The sequence below is a fragment of the Engystomops pustulosus genome, chromosome 3, assembly GCF_040894005.1.
Source record: "Engystomops pustulosus chromosome 3, aEngPut4.maternal, whole genome shotgun sequence".
Classification (NCBI taxonomy): domain Eukaryota; kingdom Metazoa; phylum Chordata; class Amphibia; order Anura; family Leptodactylidae; genus Engystomops; species Engystomops pustulosus.
The window spans coordinates 152,361,012-152,386,974 of record NC_092413.1 but is presented as its reverse complement, the minus strand read 5'-3'; the positions used below and the strand labels follow the sequence as shown (position 1 = coordinate 152,386,974).

Sequence of the window (25,963 nt, the reverse complement as noted above, 5' to 3'; positions counted from 1 at the left end):
GGAAAATACAAATATTACACCTTGCTAAATTCTCCAAAGGGTGCACTTTCCAAAATGGTGACATTTGTTGGGGTTCCCCTCTGTTTTGGTACCACTAGGGCTCTCCAAATGCATCCTGACACTTGTAAAGGATTGTCAAATCTGGCTTCTAAAAGGCCAAAGCCCCTCATTCCCTTCTGAGCCCTACTGTGTACCCATACAACACTTTATATGCAAAAGTGGTGCAGTTCTGTGCTTAGGAGAAATAGTTGTACACATTTATGGGGTTGTTTCATCTTTTATCCCTTGTGGCTTACAAAAATTTGGGGTAAAAGTGACTTTTTTGAGAACATTTTCACCTTTTTTCCCTTTTGGGGCCTAATTGAATCAAACACCTGTTGGGGCAAATACACAAATTACACCTTGCTAAACTCTCCAAGGGGTGTACTTTCCAGAATGGTGTCTCTTGTTGGGGCTTTCCTCTGTTTTGGTACCATTATGGCTCTCCAAATGCATCCTGACACATGAAAACTTTTTCAGCCATATTTGCCCTGCAAAAACGAAACAACGCTCTTTCCATTCCAAGTTCCCCCCTGTGCCCGTACAATAGGGTACAGTGACAAAATGGGTATTGGCATACTCAGGAGGAATTGCCCTCAACATTGTAAAATGCATTTTCCTTTTTAACCCATTGTGAAGGTGCATTGTGAAGGTACAATGAATCTATTGTAAGATAAAATTACATTTTGGTAATTTTACTTTCATTTATCTTTCACCCTCATGAAACGCTCATAGGGTTAACAAAATTCCCAAAGGTTGTTTTGAATATTTTGAGGGGTGTAGTTTCTAAAATGGTGTCATTTGTGGGGGGTTTCTGTCATGTAGGCCTTATAAAGTCACTTCTAACTAAACTGACCCTCCAAAAGTAGGTTTTGATGATTTTCGTGAAAATCTGAAAAATTGCACCTAAAGTTATAAGCCTCCTAGCATCCTAAAAAAAGGAAAAGATGTTTGAAAAATGTTGCCAAGTTAAAGCAGACATATGGAAAATGTTAGTTATCAAGTTATTTTAGTGATATGACCAACTTTCCAAAAAGTAGAAAATTTAGAATTTTGAAAACATTGTTTTTTTCAAAATTTTGGGCAAATTTCCATTTATTTCATAAATAAATACTAAATATATTGATTAAATTTCTCGACCAACATGAAGTACAATGTGTCACAAAAAAACAATCTCAAAATCAACTGGATATGTTAAAGCGTTCCAAAGTTGTAACCACTTAAATAGACACATGTCAGATTTTAAAAAATGGGCCGTGTCAGGAAGGTGAAAAGTGGCTTCAGCGTTAAGGGGTTAAACATCATTACTTACTGTTAACAGTGCTCCTGCGACCCACATCTCGGGTTTTGCCCCCACGAGTCTTACCACTCCACGCTCCATCGGTGTCTCCTGTGGTCTGGGGCGCGTGTCTCTGATTCCATGGCTCTGTGAGATTTAAAGGGCCAGCGCACCGCTAATTGGCGCTGGCCGGCTGCTGACCTGTTTAATAGCCGGCCTCTTCCTGTGACCCCTGCCGGATCTTTGTGCCTCGTAGTCTTAGAGAAAGCTGTTTTCTGTATTTCCTGTGTCTTTATTGTGACCTCCTGCTACATTGCTGACCTACATTCTTTTCTTCATGCCTTGACCTTTTGCTACTTCCTCGACTCTGATCCTGTGCCGCCTGTCCTGCCCTTCAGCCTAACTACAACTCCGATTCTGTTTCCCAATTTTGTACCCCGCCTTGGCCATCACCACAAGCAAAGTCGCACCTGTGGAGCAACCGGGTGATTTCCCGCTGGAGAGCGGTGGGCTCTGGTGAATACCTGGTGCCACTACGCTCCCAGGTGTTGGCTTACATCATTGCTCACGGTGACTCAGTGGGTCCACTACCACCAACCCTGACACTTCACAATTTTACCCAGTTTTATTGCTATATTAGCTCCTATAACTCAGTGATGGTCAGTGTGAAATTCCGAGTATGAGCGGGGATTTTCTAAGCAGGCACTTCATTATTCCTCTATGAGATGCTGTGTGCTGACAATGTCCAGGGTTTATCTACACTTTCATTTATCTTCTGAACATTTTGATAGTATCTGACAGAAAAGATCTTTATCTGAGTGGGAGGCATATAGCAGAACTGACTCTGTGTTTAATTGATTAGATGAGGAAGCAGCTGAGAGTTTCATTGGGGCTGATTTACTAAGGGTCTGCGGATCACATTTCCGTCAGGTTTTCCAACATTTTGGGGGATCACGCTGCTGGGACAGGTATGAGCAGGCGAATGTGTCGCACGCAATCGAAGTTAGGCGCAATCGAGCTTTCATGCGACACAAATCGTGGGGGTGGGCCATCGGACGATCCAATGGATTCGGACAAACTGCGGGATTTAACTTAGAAATTGTGTTGCAAGACAAGCACTTACATACATCGGGAAGAAGAAGGTGAACTCTGGCGGACCTGAGTGGGGAAGCGACACATGCAGGATATCGGGCGCACGATCTTAGTGAATCGCGGCACAGTGCATTGTCGTCGGACAATGCACTTTCGTGAACTCCTCTGGACCGGTAAATGTGCCCCATTGTGTTTTATAAACATCTCATCATCACTGAGCTGGTCGTTGCAGGGGAAGGAGCTGAAGGCAGAGAGCACTAAAGTGGACAGGTAACAGAAGCCATTCATGAAAAGCATCTGCCCTGCCTGACCATAGTCAGAAGATTTACAGTCGTATCCAGGGACAAACAAAATTGTAAACATCCGAACACATAGAGATGGGTTGGAATTATATTAGTGAAATTCTGTATTTTTGTTAATAACAGGGAATTAGAGAATGTGTTTTGTTATCCCGAGCATATTTAAGAATCTTGTCTTCATGGCTGCATACTTTCTATGAATACCCCCAGCTGCTACTTTGACTGTATAAAATAGTGTTTGATATTTCTCTTTTCAGTTTGGTAACATGAGCTGAAACCTGAGTAATACACAGTGCTATTTGTAAGTGTGGATAGATGAGATCAGTGTAAACATGGCTATATTTAACCAGCTGCAAACATGAATAGCAGACCTAAGTGTGGGGAATAATTTTAGATTTCCTTTTATAATTTTTATATGGAGAGAACATTTTAACCAAATGCTAGACTCAATAGAAGCAGAAATTATTCAATATAATAAACATAATATTTATACAAAAATAATACATATTGACAGGTGTTAAGAAAATAGAAGAAGGATTATGTTTGCAAATTTTACAATGTAAAGATGGTTAGGTAAAAGTTAAAACTTGAATCATTTCTACTGCATTTATACAGACCAGGAAGAAACATTTTTCTTTTTTTCCATCCTAAAGAACATACTTGCTTTTCCTTTTTAGAAATCTACACTAACATTTCTAAAGGGAAAAGCTATAGGGTGCAGAGGTAACAAAAAGTAGATTGAAATGTGAAGAAGAGCTTTTGCTTAAAAAATATACTGCAAGGCATACTACTACCATACACTGATTTTTTTCACAAATGTCTGTGAATTTAAATTAAATGGATTTTACAGGATTAGAAAAATGCGTCTGCTTTTTCCACAAATACCATTTTCCCGAAAATAACACCTGTCCACCAGATACAACCTAAGAAAAAGGTTGATACTGATTCGGTTAGAAAGCAGAAAAGGTTTTTAACCCCTTAATGACCAGGCTCTTTTTCATTTTTGTGGTTTCATTTTTCACTCCCCACCTTCTAAAATACATGACTTTTTTTATTTTTCCATGTAAAGATCTGTGTGAGGGCTTGTTTTCTGTGTAACAAATTGCACTTTATAGTGACAGTATTTAATATTCCATGCCATGTACAGGAAAGCAGGAAAAAAAGCTTTTACTGTGCACTCCTTTATTCTTTGGGTCGGTACGATTATGGGGATACCAAATTTACATAGGTTTTATATTGTTTTCATACATTTACAAAAATTAAAACCTCATTTTGCCGTTTTCTAGTGCTAACAACTTTTTGATACTTCAGTGTACGGAGCTGGGTGAGGTGTAATTTTTTGTGAAATGAGATGAAATTTTCAAAGCTACCATTTTGAGGACTGTAGGGACTTTTTATAACATTTTTTATATTTTACAAAATGGCAAAAAAGTATCATTTTCGACGTTGGGCTCAATTTTCTGTTACGAAGTTAAACACCTGTAATAATCATTATTATATTTTGATAGATCAGATATTTTGGGACGTGGTGATACCTAACATGTTAATGATTTTTACTGTTTATTTATAATTATATCAGTTCTAGGGAAAGTGGGTTGATTTGAATTTTTAGGTTTGTTTTTTTTAAATCTTTAAATATATTTATTTTTAACTTTTTTTTTTTACTCTCCATAGGGTATTTTAACCCTAGGTTGTCTGACTGATCTTACCATATACTGCCACACAACAGTAAATGGGGATTTTTCTCATCATTCATTACAATGTGCACATTTAATGAAATAGTTATATTCAGACAGCCTCAGGTCTCTGTATGACCCGGCTGTCATGTGGCCAGATGTAGCAAACACCCTCCGGGTGTCAGCGGGCTCAGCCCGTGAGCCCTCTCCAAACATTGGCACACGTCATTAAGGGGTTAAAGGGGTCTTCCCACCAAACAAGTTAGGCCCTATTCACAGGATAGGGTGTAACTAGCTGGTCATGGGGGCCTCATTGATGAGATCCCCACAGATCACAAGAGTGTGGGTCTGTGGTACCTTTGTCAGACCCATCGTCACTCCCCGAGATTAATGGCTGGGATAGAATCCTTGTGAGCTGCTCCAACAAGTAATGGTGACAGAATTAGTTACAGAAACCTGATGACAGATGCCCTTTAACTGATATGGGGTATTCTAACAGTAGATATAATATATGGGAAGTCCACACTAGCAAAGAGAAAATAAAATATCAAAATGTATTAAAGATACATGTTAAACAGCAGGTGACACTACTCAAAGATAGAAAATTAGGGGCGTTCTTCCATGAAATGTGTGTGGGGTTTGACAATACTTAGCATGATTAAGGTGTACGATACAGTGTCCGAAACACGTTACCAATTTTCTATCTTTGAGTGATGTCACTTGCCTTTTTACATGTATTTTCAGTAAATTTTGGTATTTTATTTTTACCTTATGAGTGCAGACTTCCCATATTTTATATCTAGTGTAAAAAATACCCCATATCAGTTAAAAGACACCTGTCATCAGTTTTCTGTCACTAATTCTTTCACCATTACTTGTTGGAGCAGCTCACAAAAAAATCTATCCCAGCCTTTATCTAGTCAATTTATACATAATTCATTCTAAAATCGTATTTGTATCGTATCGTATTATGTAAATGAGGTTGGTCACATGGTCAGAGGCAGTGATGTCACCCCTGTTACCCCTCCCCTCTCCTCCCCCTGCTCATGTCTGTGTGTAATGTATAGTAATACATGGTTAGTGTGTGTGCTGCATCTGCTGACATGCTGCATCCTCCTAATACACATGTGTGAGACACAGACATCAGCTCCACATGAATCTGACATGTTCTGATATGCACATGGCTGCATCCTTGAGCAGTTGAATGCACACACAGGCAGCATGGGGCACCAGCACCATGAAGCACATAGAGAAGCCAGCACCAGGAGTGTCAATTCATTATATGTGAGTGTATTCATTATATAGGAGTGTCAATTTATTCTATGCCTGGTCAGTCCAGCATCTTGAATAAATACTACCCATAGTCACTTCTCAGTGTTGTATGAACATTATGGCCTGTCAGTTTACAATCTGGTAAGAGAGCTGCTACTACAAGGTTATTTGCCACTACCAGGTCCAGTGTAACTATGAGAGGCAGGGCCCCATATCAGACTTCTGAATGCCCCCCCCCCCCTTCTCCCTTATAAAATAAATACATATATGTACACTCACATATGGGAGTTGCAAGCCCACAGATATACTCATATAAACACATACATTTATATAATTATATGCATACACATACAGTACCTCAGATTATACATTCATGCGCACATATTTAGGCACAGATGTATACATTTATAATCACTCATACATACAGTATATACAAGTCTTATACACACAGTATACTGTTTATGCTTCCAATATACAACTACAGTGTGTATACACATCATACAAACACACATACATACAGCATATACTGATCACATATATAACTACACTTCGGGCACTTACCCCATTACGGGGTTAAATGCAGTGAAAAACCGATCCCCGATCACTCACGGGAGCGACATTCTTCACCAAGATAGTGGCGCCCATGCAATGGACGGGTTGCTAGCACCGATCGCGGGTGTTACCCATAAGCGTTTGCTGCAATATGCAGCAAAGACTTCCTGGCTATGGAGAGTGCTCAGCTCTTGATCCCTCTCCAAGCACCTGCAGCCGGCAGCGTACAGCATAATATGTATATAATGGTGCACATATTCCATTCTTTAGGGCTCCTTATTAAATGGCCGTTATGTGGACCATGATTCTATGGCTCCTGACTCACATGGTGTGTCACTGCCGCTCATCTCCTATGGAGGGAGGAGGGGTGAGCGCTCTTAATTTCTTCACCTCTACCTTTTCCTTCCTCCCCTGTCGCACCTGGTCACCTAAATGCACCCTTAGTGTGTTAGGTCAACTTCCTGGGCCCCCCTGACACTGCAGAAGACCCGTAGCAGGTGCTACGACTGCTACCCCTGTAGTTATGCCCCTGATTTGGTCAACCAAACATCAAAGTAAAATTAGATTTCAATTATATTCTGACCTGTAGAGTGTCCATGCATTTTGTTAAGGCTGAATCTCTGCCTATGGAATAACTTTTACATTTATAAAATGATCTACGTCTTTGCTTTGGAAAAATGTGGCTTTTCATATACCAGGGATTTTAGCTTTATGCTACTGAAAATACTTTGAAGCTTGTGAAGTTTATTTAAATAAAAATAGTTCTAAAATGGTTTTTAAATTGACTAAAGTAATGCTACTGTAACATGTTTACACTTGTGTCACAATTCCCACCATATAGTACAAAACACTAAAGGGAAACTGATCACAGGACTGGTCCTATAGTTTCCTTTTGTAAGAGTTTTGTGATACATACCACATGTCTTCGTCCCCAGACAAAAAAAAAGCATTTTCTTTTTCCAGCTTTAGAAACCTTCCGATTTATAAAACCAAATCACAGCGGCCAGGAGTTGAAGCTGGGATGCAGAAGCCTTTCCAGACCTTCACCACATGATGGCACTCCTATGTCTTAGACATTAAGTAACAAATTAGTTCCTGTTGGGACTGAGACAGTATTAGAGCTAGTAGGAAGATCTCTGCTTCCACAAGTAAAATAGAAAAACATTCTTTTAGAGATAAAAAAAAAGCCGCACACGTATCATCATATGGCTATAGATCATCAAATTTAGAATGTTGTGTACCCTTGTTTGTTTCTTTACCCAAAATTGGTACTCCGATTTGTACCACTAGTTGTCATGTTTGCTTCATAACATGATTGCTTGGACTCCACTACTACATGTGTATGTGACTCCATGCACACATTTGCTTGCATTTGCGTTAAGTTAAAATGTGAAAGATCACTAAAATATATTGAAAAGAAAGGAGTTGAAAGAGAGAGGGGTGTCATAAAGTATACAAATGAGCGGAAAGAAGAGATAATAGTGTGTAGGAGTGGGGGTTATCAACTGCATAACATATGATGAATATTACGTACATAGTTTTTTTAAGACTGTGTGCCCACTGGAAAAAAAAGCTATGAATGACAGAAAACAGAGATCTAGAAAACTATACTTGCTACTGGAACCATTTTTATTAACATTATATGGGTGGCAGTTTTTTGGAGGCAATTGTTGCCTCTTATAGGAAGACAGCAGCTTCGCCAAGCATGGATATGGCTTAGATCCTAAGGTCCTCTCCAAAGACATCATGACCTAATAGTATGGCAGAAAATAACAAATTAGGAGCCATCCTAGTACAGCTCCTTCCTCAAGCGGAAGAGTTTGAGATGTATAAAGATCGAAAAGAATGACTGTAAATCAACGATGAGACCTATTGAAGGTGTATGGTTATTTTAACAATAATGAAATAACTCTTCATTCTGTTCCAGTTGATATGGCAAAGCTTGACAAGTACTGTAAGCTGTAGAAAAAAGGAAGGCAATCACTTCTGCCATATTCACCAGTGTGAAAAACACAAAATAACTGGCTAAAATGATAAAATAATAATCATTGCTTTTAAGGAGATTTTTGTATAAGTATTAGCAGAGACACGCTTCTTAGGAAAGACATATAGACAGTACTGTAAGGCAGAGGGTAGTTATACTGCACACATGTCACATTGTCATGATCATTAAACTGATTGTGATGTGATCTGTCACATAAGACCTTCATTATTCCCCTTCTAGAGTACATCCATCAGGACAAAGGAATCATATTAATGTTACAGAAAAACAGCATTTACCACATAGGCAATTCGAAGATAGATATGAAATAAATAGATATGATAGCTAGATGATAAACAGAATATCAGATATACATTATATATATAAAATATGGAAATATTTGTAGTTTATATAAGTTATCTATCCTTTTGGTACATAAAAGCCCTGCATGCAAAATGACATAGAATATATACTGGATACCCCATCGATCGCCAGTGGGGACTATCAGGAGACACATTTTTGAATTTCTGATCCTATAATGGAACAGTAATGCAAAAACCCCAAAGGTGATGAGCTTTGCACAGCAATATGCAGGGTAAGTAAATTTGCAAGTAATAAATGACTACATAATATATCCCTAGAATCACTGACTAACCTTGGTTATAAGTACTGTATGATGATGAATAAGCTAATAATGATGGCAGTGTTGTAACATGATTCCAGTGGGCGTTGGGATAAACTTAGGATTGCGTTTCATGAGCCCCCCTCATGAGTTCAGCAACCACCTCCCCCAGTAATTAATGCAGATTTCAGGTGTTTGGCATATTAATTAATGTATACTTTTTAATAAATGCAGCACAACACTAATTAATGCAGAGTTTAGGAGGACCTTCATAATGAACAATAAACCAAGTACTTGCCTACACAGAAACATATACAATTGATGCTCTTTGCCGCCTTATGGACCCTACCCCGCTATCGACAACCTTGGAGATGTTGTCCCCTTTCAGCTCCGGCCCAGTCATGGTTGCCCCCTTCCTGCTTTTACGATTCCTACCAGACAATTACATCACCAAGGAAACACTCACAGGGTACACTCAGTGGAGGTCAGGGATGGATGCTATACAGTATATCCTGATCCTCCCCTGAGCATATACAGCTTTTTCTATCAGGAAGCAGTCTAAAAAAGCGCAGTTAGCTTTGCTTTTACATCCTGTCTTTTCTGCTGGAAGTAACATATACTTAGCAGACAGAGACAAAAATGATGTCTCCACATGTCAGTATATGTCTATGGACATGCTCAGTGTGTATGCCAGGAGAATGTGAATGCAGTCTTATTCTGAATGTAAACTTACAGAATGATAAACCTTGCATAATTTTGGTGCACCCCTCCCTCTTCCCACAAAACCACACTCATTTTCTTTAGATTATGTCCAAAATCTAAAACTCTTAGATACAGCACAATACTATATATTGTATATAGTGGGTTCCAAAACTTGAGAATATAAGAAAGGAGGTAAAACAAAATCAGCAATTCAACTTTATACTGGTTTGACCAAGCACAGAGCACTGGTGGGAGTCCTTGTATCTTACTGTAATATGATTCAAGGAGTCTCTATATGCTGTCCGAACTGCACCCCTGACACTGTACTGTCCCTGCACTGCTGTGCCGACCCTGGTTTTGGCACACAATAACTGATGCAAAATAGTGACTTCTGAATAAGGCTTAAGGTTAAAGAATACATTATGCAAGGATTCCTTGCTTAGCCGGAACTACAGGACATTGTAATCATGACTGACCACAGTAAAAAGAATCTGTACAAGGCAATTACATTTTTATGCCCTGAGCCTGTTTGCTTCAAACTAAACTCAATGGGGCAGATTTATCAAGTGTCTGAAAGTCAGAATATTTCTAGTTGCCCATGGCAACCAATCACAGCTCCCCTTTAAAATATTCATGAGCACTGGTAAAATGAAACTGGAGCTGTGATTGGTTGCCATAGCAACTAGAAATATTCTGACTTTCAGACACTTGATAAATCTGCCCCAATGTAATTTCATGAGAATCATCACCCTCTGTGTGTTGTCAGAATGAGATCAGTGGTCCAAAGTGATTGAACCACTTTAAAAAACAACAATTACCTATATAAATCAGTTCAAAGTGGCTATGTACCCGCCTTGATGACAGCTTTTATGGTCAGTAACACTGCAGGCAAGGCTGATCTTAACTGAGTAAGTTGTGGGGCATTACCCTCTGTGTGAGATCTGTTACCTATTCCAAACAGTAAAAACTGATTGTCTGGCCACTTTGATGCCAGTATTTATGCCCAGAACAACTTTAGACCCGGTTCGCAATAAAATATCATTCTAGGCCATTGTTTTTACAATATATTTCAGGATTACTTTCTCTTCTTATTGTTATGATTGTATATACTTTTATCTGGCTATTTGTCAAAACTCATAACGCCTTGTATATTGTCTAGCAAATGTGCATCACTTAATAAAATTGTTGAACTATAAAATAATATCAATGGTGTAACTTTATTTAAAGGAAATCTACCATTTTTATGCATTATGCGTTTTTATGCATTATGAAGAACCTTGAGAATGCTGTAGCAAAAACATATCTTGTTTAATCCCTGAGACGAGAGGTTTTGCTGAAAAAACTATTATAAAATTATGATAATGAGGCTCTGTCACCCCTTTAGCTGGCACCGGTGCTTCTCCTCTTACCCTAATTATGCACTGCTCCAGCCTTGTCCTTACCAGCATAAGCGGAGAAAATGTCATCACTCTGTTGTCTGTGACAGCCAGAAGCAATCAATCACTGCACCATGTCCTGGCTGCTGTGTATGGGTCATCCAGTTCAGGTTGATTAGTCCTGTCTGGACAGTTCAGGAAGCTCTGTGTTTGATGTGTTTATGTAGAAACTCAGCTTTTCCAAGGTCCTGAATTTTTTAAAAACCACTCAACTTGGGGATTAAATAAGATATGATTCTGCCTCAGTGTAGCTACAGCATTCTCAAGGTATGTTTGGTTCATAATGCATAAAAACAAATGGTAGATTTCCTTTAACCACCGTATTTAACCCTTTAAAGGACAGTTACCATCAAAGTAAAGCATGATAAATCAGGGATGCATATTTATAGATACAGGTACTGTGACTGTGGTAATCTTCTTATATTCCTTATCCATGGTCTCCATCCTTCTAAAATCAATTATACTAGTGAGCCTGAAGGGCTACCCCAGTCCCTCTGTGATCTGGCTTTGCAGAGTGTCTCACACTCCCTAGTGCTCAGTTCCAGGATCTAAATGCCCCTGGTTTATCATGCTTGATTTCGATGATAGATTTCCTTTTTAGGGTTTCTCCAGCTAAGTCCAGTTAGTCCTTATCCACAGAATAAGGGCTAATTGCTGATAAGTGGGGATCTCACTGATGGGGATCCTGTGTACCCCGTCATAACCCGAGTTGCCCCGGCTGCCCCATTCTTCTCTATGGCCTGATGGAGTTAGTGGTGCGCTGTACTGGGCAATCTTTGTTAGTGCCATAGAGATGAATATCGGGGTACAACGGACCATCGTTCTCGTGATTTGTGGGGGTTCCATCAGTGAGACCCCCACCGACCAGCAAGTTAGCTGCTACCCTGTGGGTATGACTCGTATGGCATTGGAGTCACACTTTTTAGTACCCACTTTTATGCCCATTTCCTGCCAGTTATTTCTGTTTTAGGTTAGTGCAACTTTTTCGTTCCTAATATTCACATAAGTTTTCTATATACAATCCATATAGTGTGACTGCAGAATAGGAAGTTGTGTGTCGGAGTGGATGGCAGGGAGGAGAGGAGCTGCAGAGGAGGGGTTAGGCTGCTTGTGCCATGAGCTCACAGCAGCTGAGTGTGTGCAGAGCTGAGGCCGGCCTCTCACATCCATACTGACTCCCTCCTGGTAGCCATCTCCCAGCAGCCCGGGGAGGGGAAGGAAGGAGGCAGCTCTCGTCTAGCCCTGCCACTACTGCCGCTGCCTGTGCGAGTGAAGATGGCGGCTCCCATCCCCACCAAGCCCGGCACTGTAGTGGGAGGCAGCAAACCCGCCTCCCCCGAGCTGGATTTCAGGTCTGGAGCCCGGATAGAAGAACTGAATAAACTCATCCTGGAATTCAGCAAACATGACCAGCGGGAATATGACGACCAGAGAGCCCTGGAGATCCACACAGCCAAGGACTTCATCTTCTCCATGCTAGGTAACCTGCACCCGGGGTACACAGGTGCATGCCTCCCCCTACACTGCACATACATGATCACTGTGGCAGTAACAATGTGCCCCCCATTACTACATGTACATCCATCCCAGCAATGATACCCTATAACGTGACTGATCACCATACAGGCAGTCCTTATATTCCACCATGAATGAATGTGTCCTTATTTATTATTAACTCCGACCTCACACTAAGAAATGAATCATTTCCCCCACATTTCACACCTGAGGGATGTGCACACCTTCCTGGGAATGTACGTACCTGCGGGGAAGGTGTGGTGGACGTACACAATGATCTAATGGGCTGGGAGATTACAGCGTAATGACACCGGATATTATCTGCTGGTGTGTACTGCTTCCCATACACCTGTCTCCCCAGAACTTGTTACATTCATTATCCAGATTTGTGCTGTCATTACAGCTACTTCTGCGAGAAGACCACCTCTGTAATCCCTATCACTTAGAGAAGACCACCTCTGTATTCCCTATCACTTAGAGAAGACCACCTCTGTAATCCCTATCACTTAGAGAAGACCACCTCTGTATTCCCTGTCACTTAGAGAAGACCACCTCTGTAATCCCTATCACTTAGAGAAGACCACCTCTGTATTCCCTATCACTTAGAGAAGACCACCTCTGTATTCCCTATCACTTAGAGAAGACCACCTCTGTAATCCCTATCACTTAGAGAAGACCACCTCTGTATTCCCTATCACTTAGAGAAGACCACCTCTCTATTCCCTATGACTTAGAGAAGACCACCTCTGTAATCCCTATCACTTAGAGAAGACCACCTCTGTATTCCCTATCACTTAGAGAAGACCACCTCTGTATTCCCTATCACTTAGAGAAGACCACCTCTGTGTTCCCTATCACTTAGAGAAGACCACCTCTGTGTTCCCTATCACTTAGAGAAGACCACCTCTGTGTTCCCTATCACTTAGAGAAGACCACCTCTGTGTTCCCTATCACTTAGAGAAGACCACCTCTGTGTTCCCTATCACTTAGAGAAGACCACCTCTGTGTTCCCTATCACTTAGAGAAGACCACCTCTGTGTTCCCTATCACTTAGAGAAGACCACCTCTGTGTTCCCTATCACTTAGAGAAGACCACCTCTGTGTTCCCTATCACTTAGAGAAGACCACCTCTGTGTTCCCTATCACTTAGAGAAGACCACCTCTGTGTTCCCTGTCACTTAGAGAAGACCACCTCTGTGTTCCCTGTCACTTAGAGAAGACCACCTCTGTGTTCCCTGTCACTTAGAGAAGACCACCTCTGTGTTCCCTGTCACTTAGAGAAGACCACCTCTGTGTTCCCTGTCACTTAGAGAAGACCACCTCTGTGTTCCCTGTCACTTAGAGAAGACCACCTCTGTGTTCCCTGTCACTTAGAGAAGACCACCTCTGTATTCCCTGTCACTTAGAGAAGACCACCTCTGTATTCCCTGTCACTTAGAGAAGACCACCTCTCTATTCCCTATGACTTAGAGAAGACCACCTCTCTATTCCCTATGACTTAGAGAAGACCACCTCTCTATTCCCTATGACTTAGAGAAGACCACCTATCTATTCCCTATGACTTAGAGAAGACCACCTCTCTATTCCCTATCACTTAGAGAAGACCACCTCTCTATTCCCTATCACTTAGAGAAGACCACCCGCCAAATGAACCGTTTTCCTATATAATTTAGTGTGGCCGCCTCAGAGAGGTTTTACCATTTTTTTTTAGGATTTACTGTGAATTTTGCAGTGATCCTGTTGATTTGTAGGTTATGTATTTATAGACTGATTTAAGCCCACCACCACCTTGTACTTTATTATACGATACAAGAACACAACCAATTACCATACTTTGTATAAATAGGTTTATAAGTAAATTTATGGGTTCATAATAACTGATTCATCATTCAATGGGGTTTTCCAATGTGTAAAAAAAAAAAAGCCAAAGCTTTTTTTTATTAGCAAAAGAGAACACGTACCTCACATACTTGAATCCAGCACCAGTACTCCGAACCCACTGCTTCTACCCCTGGTAAACTAGAAGTGGTGACAACTCATTGACTGTGCGTGTACAGTGAGACAATCCTTAGCATCAGTGGTCATGTGTGATTGAACACGATGACACCACTTTAACAGGAATAAGGGGACATAGAGAGGGAACTATTTTACACAAAAACACAACAATAAAATGGACCATTGTTCATCAGGGTTTTCATAATTCTAGACAAAAAGACTGCAATATCCAGTCATTAGATGCCCATAACAGGACACTAAAACATAACTTTATATTTGAGATACCATAGTATGGTATGTGGCCACCCATTTGGGTATTCTCATTTGGGCATTGACATTTAATTGAATTCATCTGTCATATACATACATTTCTATAATTGCATGTTATTAAAGAACTGTGTGAACATAATTTCCCATGTAGCAATGTTGTCCTTGGATACAACCACCTCTGCTGGAGTGAATACACAAATAATATTTTTTGCATATGAAATGTCCCACAGCCTTCCCTAGATGAACACTGAATCTAGGTGCAATAGTGCACGGTCTGACCACCACTGTCAAGGTGCTGGGGTGGTTGTATCCAAGGACAGCTATCTAAGGGAGAACATGGGCACATAGGAAATTATCTTCAAACAGGTTTTTTTAATGTATGTAATTTAATCTTATTTAAATGCCCACATAGGAATACCCCCCTGGGGTGCAATCACACATTCAGTTTTTCAGATGCAGTTTTTGATGCCCAAACTAGAAGTGGAGTAAAAGTAGGAGGAATAGCACCTTTCAATTATTTGTCTGAACGTACCCTTAAAGTATTGTCCAAAAAAAAAAAAAAAAAGTGCTTTCACGCTAGGCTTGCTTCCACTCTATTGTACAGGCAGGTGTAATCCACTGTAGCCTTAATTTCTAACACAATAACTTACTTGAAAATGTCTATACGCAGCTTACACTTTCCCTTTTAATGATAGTTGTGTTTTCCTGGTTGTTGCTGGGATTGAAGAATAATTTCTCCTGACTTTAACCTGGGGCTAGATGGCGGCTTTAGCCACAGCTCCTGTCACGCAACCAAAGGTGATGCTGTCACACTGCGTCTCCTTCACTTTTTGTGTAGGTTAGTGGAGTTGCGTTGTGAGTGTGAGCTATGATGAAATAAAATGTTTGTGACTAGAAGCTATACTCTCTGCACTTTTGCAATGTGACTCCATTCGCTTGCATTAGGGAAAGAGAGAACTGTGGTAGAGTGACAGGAGTCACTCTGTAATGTCTTCCACAATCTTTATGGTATCCCATGAACCTGAATGAAGATGTCCCCTGTATCTTCCATCTGCATATCATTTGTAATACTGCCTTGTATAAATGAAACGTTTCACATACAGCAGAAACTTAACTGTATGTTTCAATGTCATGGTTTTCTAAAAATGGGCCATCCAGGCAAAGTGCATGGGTATCCGGCTCAGTAATTGACTGTCAACACAATTAGAAGTGTCTGTCATCTCTCTCATAGGATGTGGCAGGGTTGGTGCGGATGTGATTTGAAAGATCTCTTAACCTTCTGTTCTGTTACAAGTCATCAACGCCTGAACTTGCCCTTCCGTGGGAATCACAGTTGTCTCATCTCACAGGACTGAGATATATGTTCCTATTTTGGAAAAAAAATATGGATTTATGAGCATTTTCTTTAAATAATTGGATAAATACTGTTCTAATTTATAATATAAGTCATGTATTTGTATCACTGGGAAATCTTAAAGGAATTGGAGCAAAAAACTAGTAATCAACTGGTAGTTTTGCCCCCACTACCATAGTCCCTTCTAGTCGTAGTTACCTTTTCCCACTGTGACTCCTGCTGCAAAGTCCTGGAGGCCATGTCAGTTATGTATGTACAGCGCAGCATCACCTCATATATTAGTGGATGGGAGTTAACTACCATATATACTGGAGTATAAGCCTAGTTTTTCAGCACAAAAAATTGTGCCCGGCTTATACTCGAGTAAAAAAAAAAATATGCTTTACCAGGTTTTTGTGGTAAAATTAGGGTCCTCGGCTTATACTTGGGTCGGCTAATACTCGAGTATATATACGGTAGATGAGTTCTGATTTATTTTTATTCATTTCGTTTTTGAAATCCTGAGGTACCTTTAAGGACTTACCACCACTTCTAGCATGTTCGCGTTCCCCAGAAAATAATTGCAATAAATCATTTGCAGAACCATAGCCTTTAAAGCTTTTCCGTACACATTCTGAACCTAACCAACTAGTACTGTAGACAAATGGAATGGTAGAGCATCGTTGTCAGCTTACTAACACATTTTCAGGAGGAATATTGGAGGGAAATAAAACCTTAGAGGTTTTCTGTGGTTTTAAAACATGGCTGCTTTATTCCAAAAACCGCTCCACTCCTGACCATGGGTAGTGCATATTTTCAAACATTTCTAAAGAGCTGAGCTGGTCAGGTGTGGAGCTGTTTTATGGAATACAGAAGCCATTTTTTCTTTATTTCATATTTTTCGTTTAAGTCCCTAGGTAATGTTCTTCATCATTGTTTCAAAGACCAAACATCCCTTTAAAGGGGTATTCCAGGAATCGGTATAATTTATATACAAATGGGTCCTTAAAATATAAGCTACTATGTAATGAGTCGTTATTTAAAATTTTGCTCCCCTTAGCAGAAAAATGCTGTGGACATAGACTGTAATGAACAGTTAAAATGCTGCTGGCCCTTTCATTAGTCTGTTGATTTCCTCTGCGTGGAGCAGACACAGGACAAAAGATGGTCGCTGGTCACTGGTCACATGTCCACATTACATGTCCTGCACCTGCCTGGGCAGATCAGGTGATCATCATTATGTTTGGCTGTAGTTGGTTGGGTGCAGTGCGTCCAGTATGGCCAGTGCTGTGGTGAGACACCATCTCAATGAGGTAATGTGCAGTAATGGCGGTTACGCATCATTACTATGGTAACAGAGCAGGACAGTTGGTTACATCATCACTGGGAGCAGAGCATAAGAGGGAGCGGGAGTTACTGACAACTAAAGGATCATGGGACTTGTAGTTTCCAGTGTCGGCCATCCTGGTAATAACTCTGTATACTTTAGAGAGGCCATAAAATTTTGTGAATCATAAAACTATTTAAGCTCCATTTTGCGACTCATGCCATTAAGTTTTGTTATATTCATTTATTTATATCATCATGAGTTTTTGTATCAGACGTTCATACTCCCGGAATACCCGATTAAGGAGAACTGACATGTTCATTCAAAAGTGTTTCCCCTACATATTTCTAACAATGTTGGGCCGGTTGCACACAAATGTACTCTGTTTGTGGACCCGTGTGCTGCTCGCAAGTACCAGGAGCGGTGCATTGTAGGGGAGTCATTGCATGAATGGGAATTTTAATGCTAGGACCTGTCTGCAGAGCCGGTACCATAAGACCTGTAACTCCTTATAATATATTTCTCTTTGATGAAAGGACTTTTTTTCCACAGCCTGAGCAGGGGCCATATTCTGTATTACTTCATGTCTAAAACTATACATTAGTTACAAAGAGGTTAGAAAAGTCTCAATGTTTTCTTTTCTTCGGATGCTAAAATCAACTAAATAATTCTGTGTATAGGTTGTGACTTGTCCTGATAATCCAGTTTGCAGATGTCTGTTATAACACGAATCTGGTCTTATGATTGGTAAATTCTAAATGCCTAGTAACAGAAACAAAGCCAGGGAGGCCTCATTATGCCGTATCCAGGCAAAGTGTAGAATTATTGAGCTAAATCCACAGGGGTGTAGGCTGGGGTGCATCCAGAGGGTTCCAGATCTCTTGTGTGTTTAATGGCTCCAATGAGACTTTGTCAGTAGAATCCATATCAGTAACTGAAATGCAATAGGTTCCAAATCTGCGTTAGAAATCATTATATTTTTTCCCCCATGTGGTTGAGATTTGTATAAATTGTGTAAATCACTGCAGATTAGTGACCAACCATTCTACTGCAGATAACCCAAAGTGACTCTGTAATGTGTGTCCTAGGAATCTTGTTTGTTTGGCTACATTATATTGTCAAATGATTCACACAATCGACAAAAGCAAAATAAATGTTTGATTATCGTGTATCATTCCCTTGAAAATTAACTATCGTTTTATACTTGCACTTATAAACACTTTCAAACAGAACTACATTTATGATATACCAAGAAACTTCTTCTTAAAAGCGATCAAGTTATCATTTCAGCATATGCCATTATTCAGCACACTGATATAGTAGAGGATTTGTGCTGATCCTTTCATAAGAGGTATCTGAGTTCTTATTTAACTCCATTAAAAGGCTTTGGGGGACATTTGTCAAGCCTTCTACACCAGAAAACTTGAGTAGAAGCCCTCAAATAATCACAATGCCTTACAATCTGCCTGGCATAGAGATTATTATTCCATTTACAACAGTTTCTCCCACAATTGTGGGTTTCTTGGCCAAGGATTTTCCAGAGGTTTTTTAATGGGTTTAGATCAGGATTCTGGGCTAGCCATTTCATGATGAGACATATCCTTACCTTGCTGAACTGGTGAGCAACTCCAGTTGCAGTGTTGAAACAATTACCCATGGAGATTATCTGCATATTATCCAGTCCTCTCTTGCATTTGTCTTTTTAGGGTGACAAGCCGTTTTGGAGGCAAATCCAATATTGTAGAAATTACAGACCACCAACAGCTCTTGCTATAGCTCATAGGGTCACCCCTTTGACCTTCATCTGGACAACCTGCTGCCGGAGGGTTTCCGTCACTTAGGAACAGCACAGTATTTCTGCAAAGTCAGTGAAAACTGGATAGTTAGGCGGCCAGTAAAATTAAGGGGAAATTATTATCTGCACCACTGGAAGGTATATGAAAGTGTTCTCTAATTTTGATCAGTGTTTTATTACAATTATCTAATTTACATTTTTATTTTGTGGTTTAGAATATATACAATTTAAGAAAGAAGCCTACAATACTGCTGTTTTCCTCGTGCTAGAATATATTCACATAGGGCTACACAATGTCCTTGACATTTAAGGAATTGTGTGTTGTTCTCTAAATTTAATCTTGTGTGTATAGATATATATTGAATTTTCCTGTCTTTTTCTCAGTCTTATAAATACATTTTGCACAGTGTAATGAATTAACCTGTACATCTCCAGTGTGTTGATCCCAGGAGAAGTGACCTTTTAGCGAAGAGGCAGGGGTTGGGTTCTTGTGTATCAGATGTAATGGGGGAGGTTGATATAAAATCTATCTAGATATAGTCGTACGTTATTGTATCCTCATTGATGCTGTGCTATTCACTCGTAGTCTGGTCTATGAAAGAGGACATTGTTTTGTTGGATGTGGTTCTGTGAGAAAAGTCTGTCTCTTTAAATGTCAGAACAACCATAGTGATATAAATTAGCATAAATGACGTATTCATCAGACCAGTACAAAGCTGTTTTGGCTTAATGAGCCATTTATGATCATCATGAATATTATTTTCATTTGTGTCACTGTCCTATTTTCCAATCCAATTTCTGTTTTCGGGCTGAATTGAATGAAATTTCTAATGCTGCGGTGTGAAAGATGTATGATTGTATTAGGCGCTTGCTGTCATTTGCAGTCAGCTGGGGGCAGTATCCATGGCTATGAAACACTCACATTATCCCCATGATACATGAGCCTCCTCTGTATTTTTCATTCTTTATTAAAATAAACCCATCACCCAGTACGTTGCTAGACAGCACAGGCGGTCCTCAGTATGACTTCAAGGCTTTACAGATTGATGGTTTTTCTAAAGCAGACTTTACTGTGGCAAATAATCCAATATTGGACGCTATTAGATTTGTGTTTTATACATTATATAAGTCATTTGTGGGATTTAATCCCAGTTTTAGATATTTGTTTTTATTCTGTTAGTCATGTCTCTGACTTTTTTTTTTAACTACATTTATTAAAGCGATTAAACACATATAAGAAAGTTTATTAGGGTAAGTACAGTAACCCAATATGGTAACCCATATTATACCTACCCTGGATCATGTGACCCACCAGCAGATGCTTTCGGGGCTCCCTGCAACGACCCTTGCTCTGCTGGCTTCAGGCGGATCTGGCATTACTGAATACACGCCCCTCTGTCACCGATCCCATGTCGCTGGTTAGAGGGCGTTCAAAAATGAACACACAGCCTCTTGATTCTAAAAGTCCATAGCATGTCACAGGACGTCCCAAAAATGGATGCCACCGAGTCATGTGGCCATTGAATCCTCCGGGCAAAAGGTTAAAGTTTACCAGGGTAAGTACAATATAGGCAACCATGGGAAATGGTAAATTGACTCATTGGGTCACATTTCCTGGACCCACAACAGCCATGTAAAACAAACTCGCTGCGTCATGGTGCTTCCATATCATACTGTGCACTGAGATGTGGAATAACCTCCCAGGTTTGATGGAGCCAGCTCTTCAGTGTTCACAGCATCATAACTCTATAGCACAGTGAATTTTGTTCCCATGGCTGGGGTTAGTTTGGGAAATGTGGTCAAAATGTGAAACGTGTATCTTGGTTGGAAAGCTACCGTGCTCAACCGGCCTAACCTTCATACAATATAGTATAGTAATGAAAATGAATCCAATTGTTTATGGAATCTTCCAATTGTATATTAAAGATTTTTTCAGTGATGATTCGCTAAAGATCTTCATAGATCAGTGGTGGTGAACCTGTGGCACTTGGAGATCTTTCTGTGGGCACACAGCAGACTTTCACCGCAGCACAGAGTTTGCCAGACAGGACTCGAGGCTTCCTCCTGCGGTCCAATACAGCCCAGGACTTGCCATGCTCAGCGCCATTTTAAAGCGACCTCCTTGGCTGCCAGGGCTACAGGAGGAATGAGAAGGCTTGGATAGAGATACATTATTGTTTTAGCTCCTTCTCTGGGAACCCCAATTCTTCCTCTTCAGGGGGCTCTGGAGGGAAGCCACAATCCAAATTTCTCTATCATCTTTCTATTACATTGGTTTACTACTTAAATTGTCATTTTGGCACTTTGCAACATATAAGTGGGTTTTGGTTTGAGTTTGGGCACTCCATCTCCAAAAGGTTTGCCATCACTATCGTAGGTCATAACAACATCATAGTTACTCGGCTACCCCACACAAATTATGATGTGGATGATTCAGAAAAGAATATTGTGTTCTGCTAGCCATATTGTTTCTAGGGATTGTTTGCCCTCAATACCACGTTCCATATGGGACATAATGTCTAGGGCCAGATGTAACAAGCAAGTATGTTCCAGCAAACTCTCTTCATGTGTCTGCCAGGTTTAGCAGCCCAAGCATAATAATGCTGAACTGTGAACGTGAATTTGTCACTTTACAAAAATACATGATCACAGCTTTTTCTACAACTAGGAAAAGGTGCTAGATTATTTTCAGCTATCCACTAGATCCCCCCCCCCCCCCCCAACGATCTCTAAAATCTGGATTATCCAGCACCACCACAGTGTCAAAAGTTATATGTAGCAGGGATTGAGCAAAACAATATGATATAACTGCTAGGCTAGATGTTAAAGTTGTCCTTTTTAAAGGGAACCTGTCACTGAACCCAGCACAGCAGAGAACATTAGATAGCAGTTAGAATCTGTGCTCCCCTCCGTTCATGTAATATCCCCAGAATTAGATTACCTGGCTCCCTGCCAACAAGTCCTGGCCAATTCTCGGGTGATGCCTCTTTTCAAATTGTAATGCTTCCTTGCTCATTTACATAAGTCTCCGCTCGGCCTCCGCTGATAATTCAATTATTTCCCCTCCCACATCCTCCGTGTTCTCATCCCTCCCTCTGTAACGTCAGCTCACTGCACAGGAAACCTCATGCCTGCGTGGTGAGCCATACACCCTGGCGTCTGCGCAGTTCGCTGCTTGGTGTCTCGATGAGCCCCACAGCAAACTGTGCATGCGCACCTTTTCTGCCCTGTTCAATGAAGCGCATTGAGCCTTTTAAATGGAGCCTGGAGCATGTTGGGCTCATTTGCATAATTTTGAAAGGCTTTTTTTTGTAAAAACCAGGGCATAAGAAGCTAAATGTAGAGCAGAACCTACCAGATGGGGCACGTACCAGTATATCGGTGTGGTTGGTTTACAATCCTTGATCTGGGGATAGATGTCCTTTAAAGTGCGTCTCGTCAGCTGAAGACAGAATGAAGAAGGTTCTGCAGAAGATGCTTTGCAAAAGAAAATCCACCCTCTGTCTCTGAAACTGGGAAATGGTGATGGAATGACACTATTCATATTTGTATTATATTTTGGTAAATGTTTATGCAATTTTACTGCTTATTAAAAATAAAATGATCATCTTTAATCTAATACGAGTAACCATAGTTCTATCTGCTACAGAATCCATGATATAGTTGCCCAAAGTGATGCTCCCCCTCCAGCCTCTGAGCCTGACTCTTCTCTGGCAAAAGAAAAAAGTTTTATGCCTGATTTACATTAATTTGGAGGAGATTATTTATAGGTGAACGGGCAAGATTACACATAACAGACAGAAATATACTTCATGAGGGGCTGGTAGTTTAGTGGGGTAAAAGCTGATGTCTCTTCAAAGAGAAAATGATAAATTAAATGTTGTCCCTGCTTTCATGTCAGAAGAAATGTTTCATGTGACGCTATTAAGTCTATAGCTGCCATGTGACGGTCATCTATCTCCCATGGTTTCTACTTATTCTTCTACTTTCACTAGAAAGAAGGTTTTGAAATCTTCGTTTGTTTGCATACGGCATATCTTAGGCTCCTTGGAGATTCGAGATGTAGGAAAAAGATCCTTAGTGTATGTGTACTGCATATTTTAAGCGCCAGAGAAGCTTTGTGCTCAAGTATTTTTGTGATCTAGAACTTTTAGACATAACTGTCTCCGCAGCCTTTTAGCATACCATCCATTTGTTCATTCTTGGCATGAGTAACATCATGGCCATGTGAGCCTCTTCCAGACACTCCCTGCTGTTAGCCTCATGTGAAAGCTGGCTCTGGTTCAAAGAAAATGGCAGTACATTTGACCCACTTTAAAACCCATAACTGCACAGCTTGTAAGTCTACCATAAAAGAGCAATCCATACAGGTACATGCTGGTGACAGGTTAGCTCTGTATGTTATAGCCCAGTTAATATTCAGCATCACTGACTGCTTTGTGACAGATGAGGACTTCAGACGATGCCAGCTGGGCAGCTCTTGGCTCTGGGATTTGGCACTGGAACAGGGCTTCCTCTACACATGGCCTACATGATTTCTGTGTATGTGCTATTAATTCCGTCTTCTAAAAATCACAGCAACAACCTATAGTACATGTGTTTACATTGCCAAGGCATCACATACAATCATTGGTTTCGAGATACGTAACTCAAATATTTTTGACAAAAGACTGGAAGGAAAGTGTTTTTTAAATTAATATGTAGTCAGTATTTGTGCTTTTACAATTGTTTACAGTCCTAGCATTATATTTCAGCAGTCTATAACACTGTATTTACTGTTATAGATGACATGTACATATGTATGTACACTTTAAATCTTCTCCCACATAGATGCCTACCACAAAGCCTGGGCTCTACATTCTGACAGGGTGTCATAGAAAACGCTCCACAATAATAAAAGAAAAACCTCTGAGACTTTTCTTGTGCTGTATTAGTTCTCTGGATTGCACTACCTCCAATCATTCTAAAAATCATTTGAACTGCTCATGTCCTTCAACTTGTAGTTTCTATGCACTTTTATGTGTACAACTTTGATTTATTTCCCCTTCAACATAAAAGATACCTGGACAACTGTACATGACAAGCTCTTTTGAGACCAGCCCTCATCATCCCCCATGTTTTAATAGGAAATAAAGTTTAAATTATGTAATATCTGATCCTTTTGGTTCAAGTACCCTGTGACTTGTGTAGTGATTTTGTAATATGTTTGTGTGTTCTATAATTCATTTTTTATTAGTATGACTGTTTAATAAGTAGAACCTCTCTTTTTACTCTACACCAGTCCCTTGCTATAAAAAAATGAGGCATTTTGGTAAAAGGAGGCACCTGTAGTAATTTTTTGGCCTATTTTTATAGCTCGAAGCCAGGCTATTGTGTTGCCTCAGATTTTTAATCTTTGCCATTTTCTGACGTCTTTTCCATGCATCTTCTCATTTGTGAACGATTCTCTAGCTTTTACAGTGTATAGTGAACTGTCTTTTCTTCCCTGAGACCTCTGAAACAATAGCTTGCTTTTCCCCAGTCTCCTTAATGTAAAATTGGCAGAAATAGTTTATTATGACCTGTCAGATACAAGCGTCTATTGAGATTTGAAGTATTGTTCATGATAATGCAGCCTATCTGTTCACTAGAACACATTCTGGTCATAATTCAAGCTTCATGAATGCATTAGTCTTGTCATGCTCCTGCCATATCATTAGTTCCTTGCAATTTGATAAATTGAATATTTGTTCAGGCCACAAAACGGATGAATATGTGTGCCCCGTGGAACTAAGGCTTGTTATTTTCTTGTCTCACATGATGCCCAGTGATGGGTTCAGTCAGAAAGCCTTGTGCTGATACACGGCTGGGTTATTGACCCATTAAATAACTGTAAAATGACCCGTCCCTGCTAAAGGGTGTTTCAACTTTTCATTAGACAAAGAATAACCACTATTTGTGGAAACTGGACAACCCCTCTAAGGTAGGAGATGTATAAAGGTTCAATATTGTGCGTAGTTGTTGGACATGGTTCCATGTGCATGCCTCCTAAGTAATATAAAAGTGGATTGTTTGCCATTCTGAGGTGAATGTTATAAATGTCCACTCCCCAAACAGAGGATCTTTGCAAGAAGTTTTACTTTATTGGTATTGAATTATCAAAGATTCCCTCAAACCTCTTATTTAGAGTGCCCCCAGAGTGAGGGTGATTATCCTTGTGTGCTAGGTCTTTAATGGTTTCTTTAAGTGATGTCTGTGGCCGCCTTCTTATTCACTTCACCTTACCTTGTCCTAGTATTTTATATTCTGTGATGGGTTTTGTCATATTTTGTCACTTTACAACTCTTGGTGGCAATATCAGCTAGCAATTGGAGAAAGTTGAGTTTGGAAGGTGGACTTGTCTTTTTGGAGTCCATCTGGACATATTGTTGTGGTGATTTTAATGACCGCAAAGTACTTTACTGATTTTGAGTGGAAAAAATGTTGAAATAAAATAACGGTATGTCCAACAAGAAAGCTTTCTTTTGAGTATGAATGCATACAGTAGCTCTGTGTTCTCCTATGACACCAAGCTGAGGCATTTATAGATGATGGAGAACATCCCTCATCCCTTGTACTATTACTCTTACGATCTATGATTTCCATTGATGTGTAATACTATACTATGTCTTTGTGAAAATGATACCAATATATTTTTTTTCAGATGTATCTTACAGCCAGTTTTTACAAATGGGGTACGTTAAATTACATTGTCACTGGTATCTTATTAAAATGTTTTTAGTTTTTTCCCTCTTGATGT

The 25,963-nt window shown here is 40.1% G+C and overlaps 1 protein-coding gene across 2 annotated transcripts in view; it reads left to right on the top strand.

Moving 5' to 3' along the window:
* MB21D2 (Mab-21 domain containing 2) overlaps positions 1 to 25,963 on the top strand; it is a 116,963-nt gene that overhangs the window by 42,784 nt on the left and 48,216 nt on the right. The window contains exon 1 of one of the 2 annotated variants that reach the window (XM_072142593.1): positions 11,992 to 12,430. The exons of the other annotated variant lie outside the window; for it this stretch is intronic. Coding sequence (XP_071998694.1) covers positions 12,226 to 12,430 — 205 coding nt within the window. The 5' untranslated portion in view covers positions 11,992 to 12,225. Of the gene's footprint in view, positions 1 to 11,991; positions 12,431 to 25,963 lie in introns of those variants that run through there. 2 annotated transcript variants of the gene reach the window in all.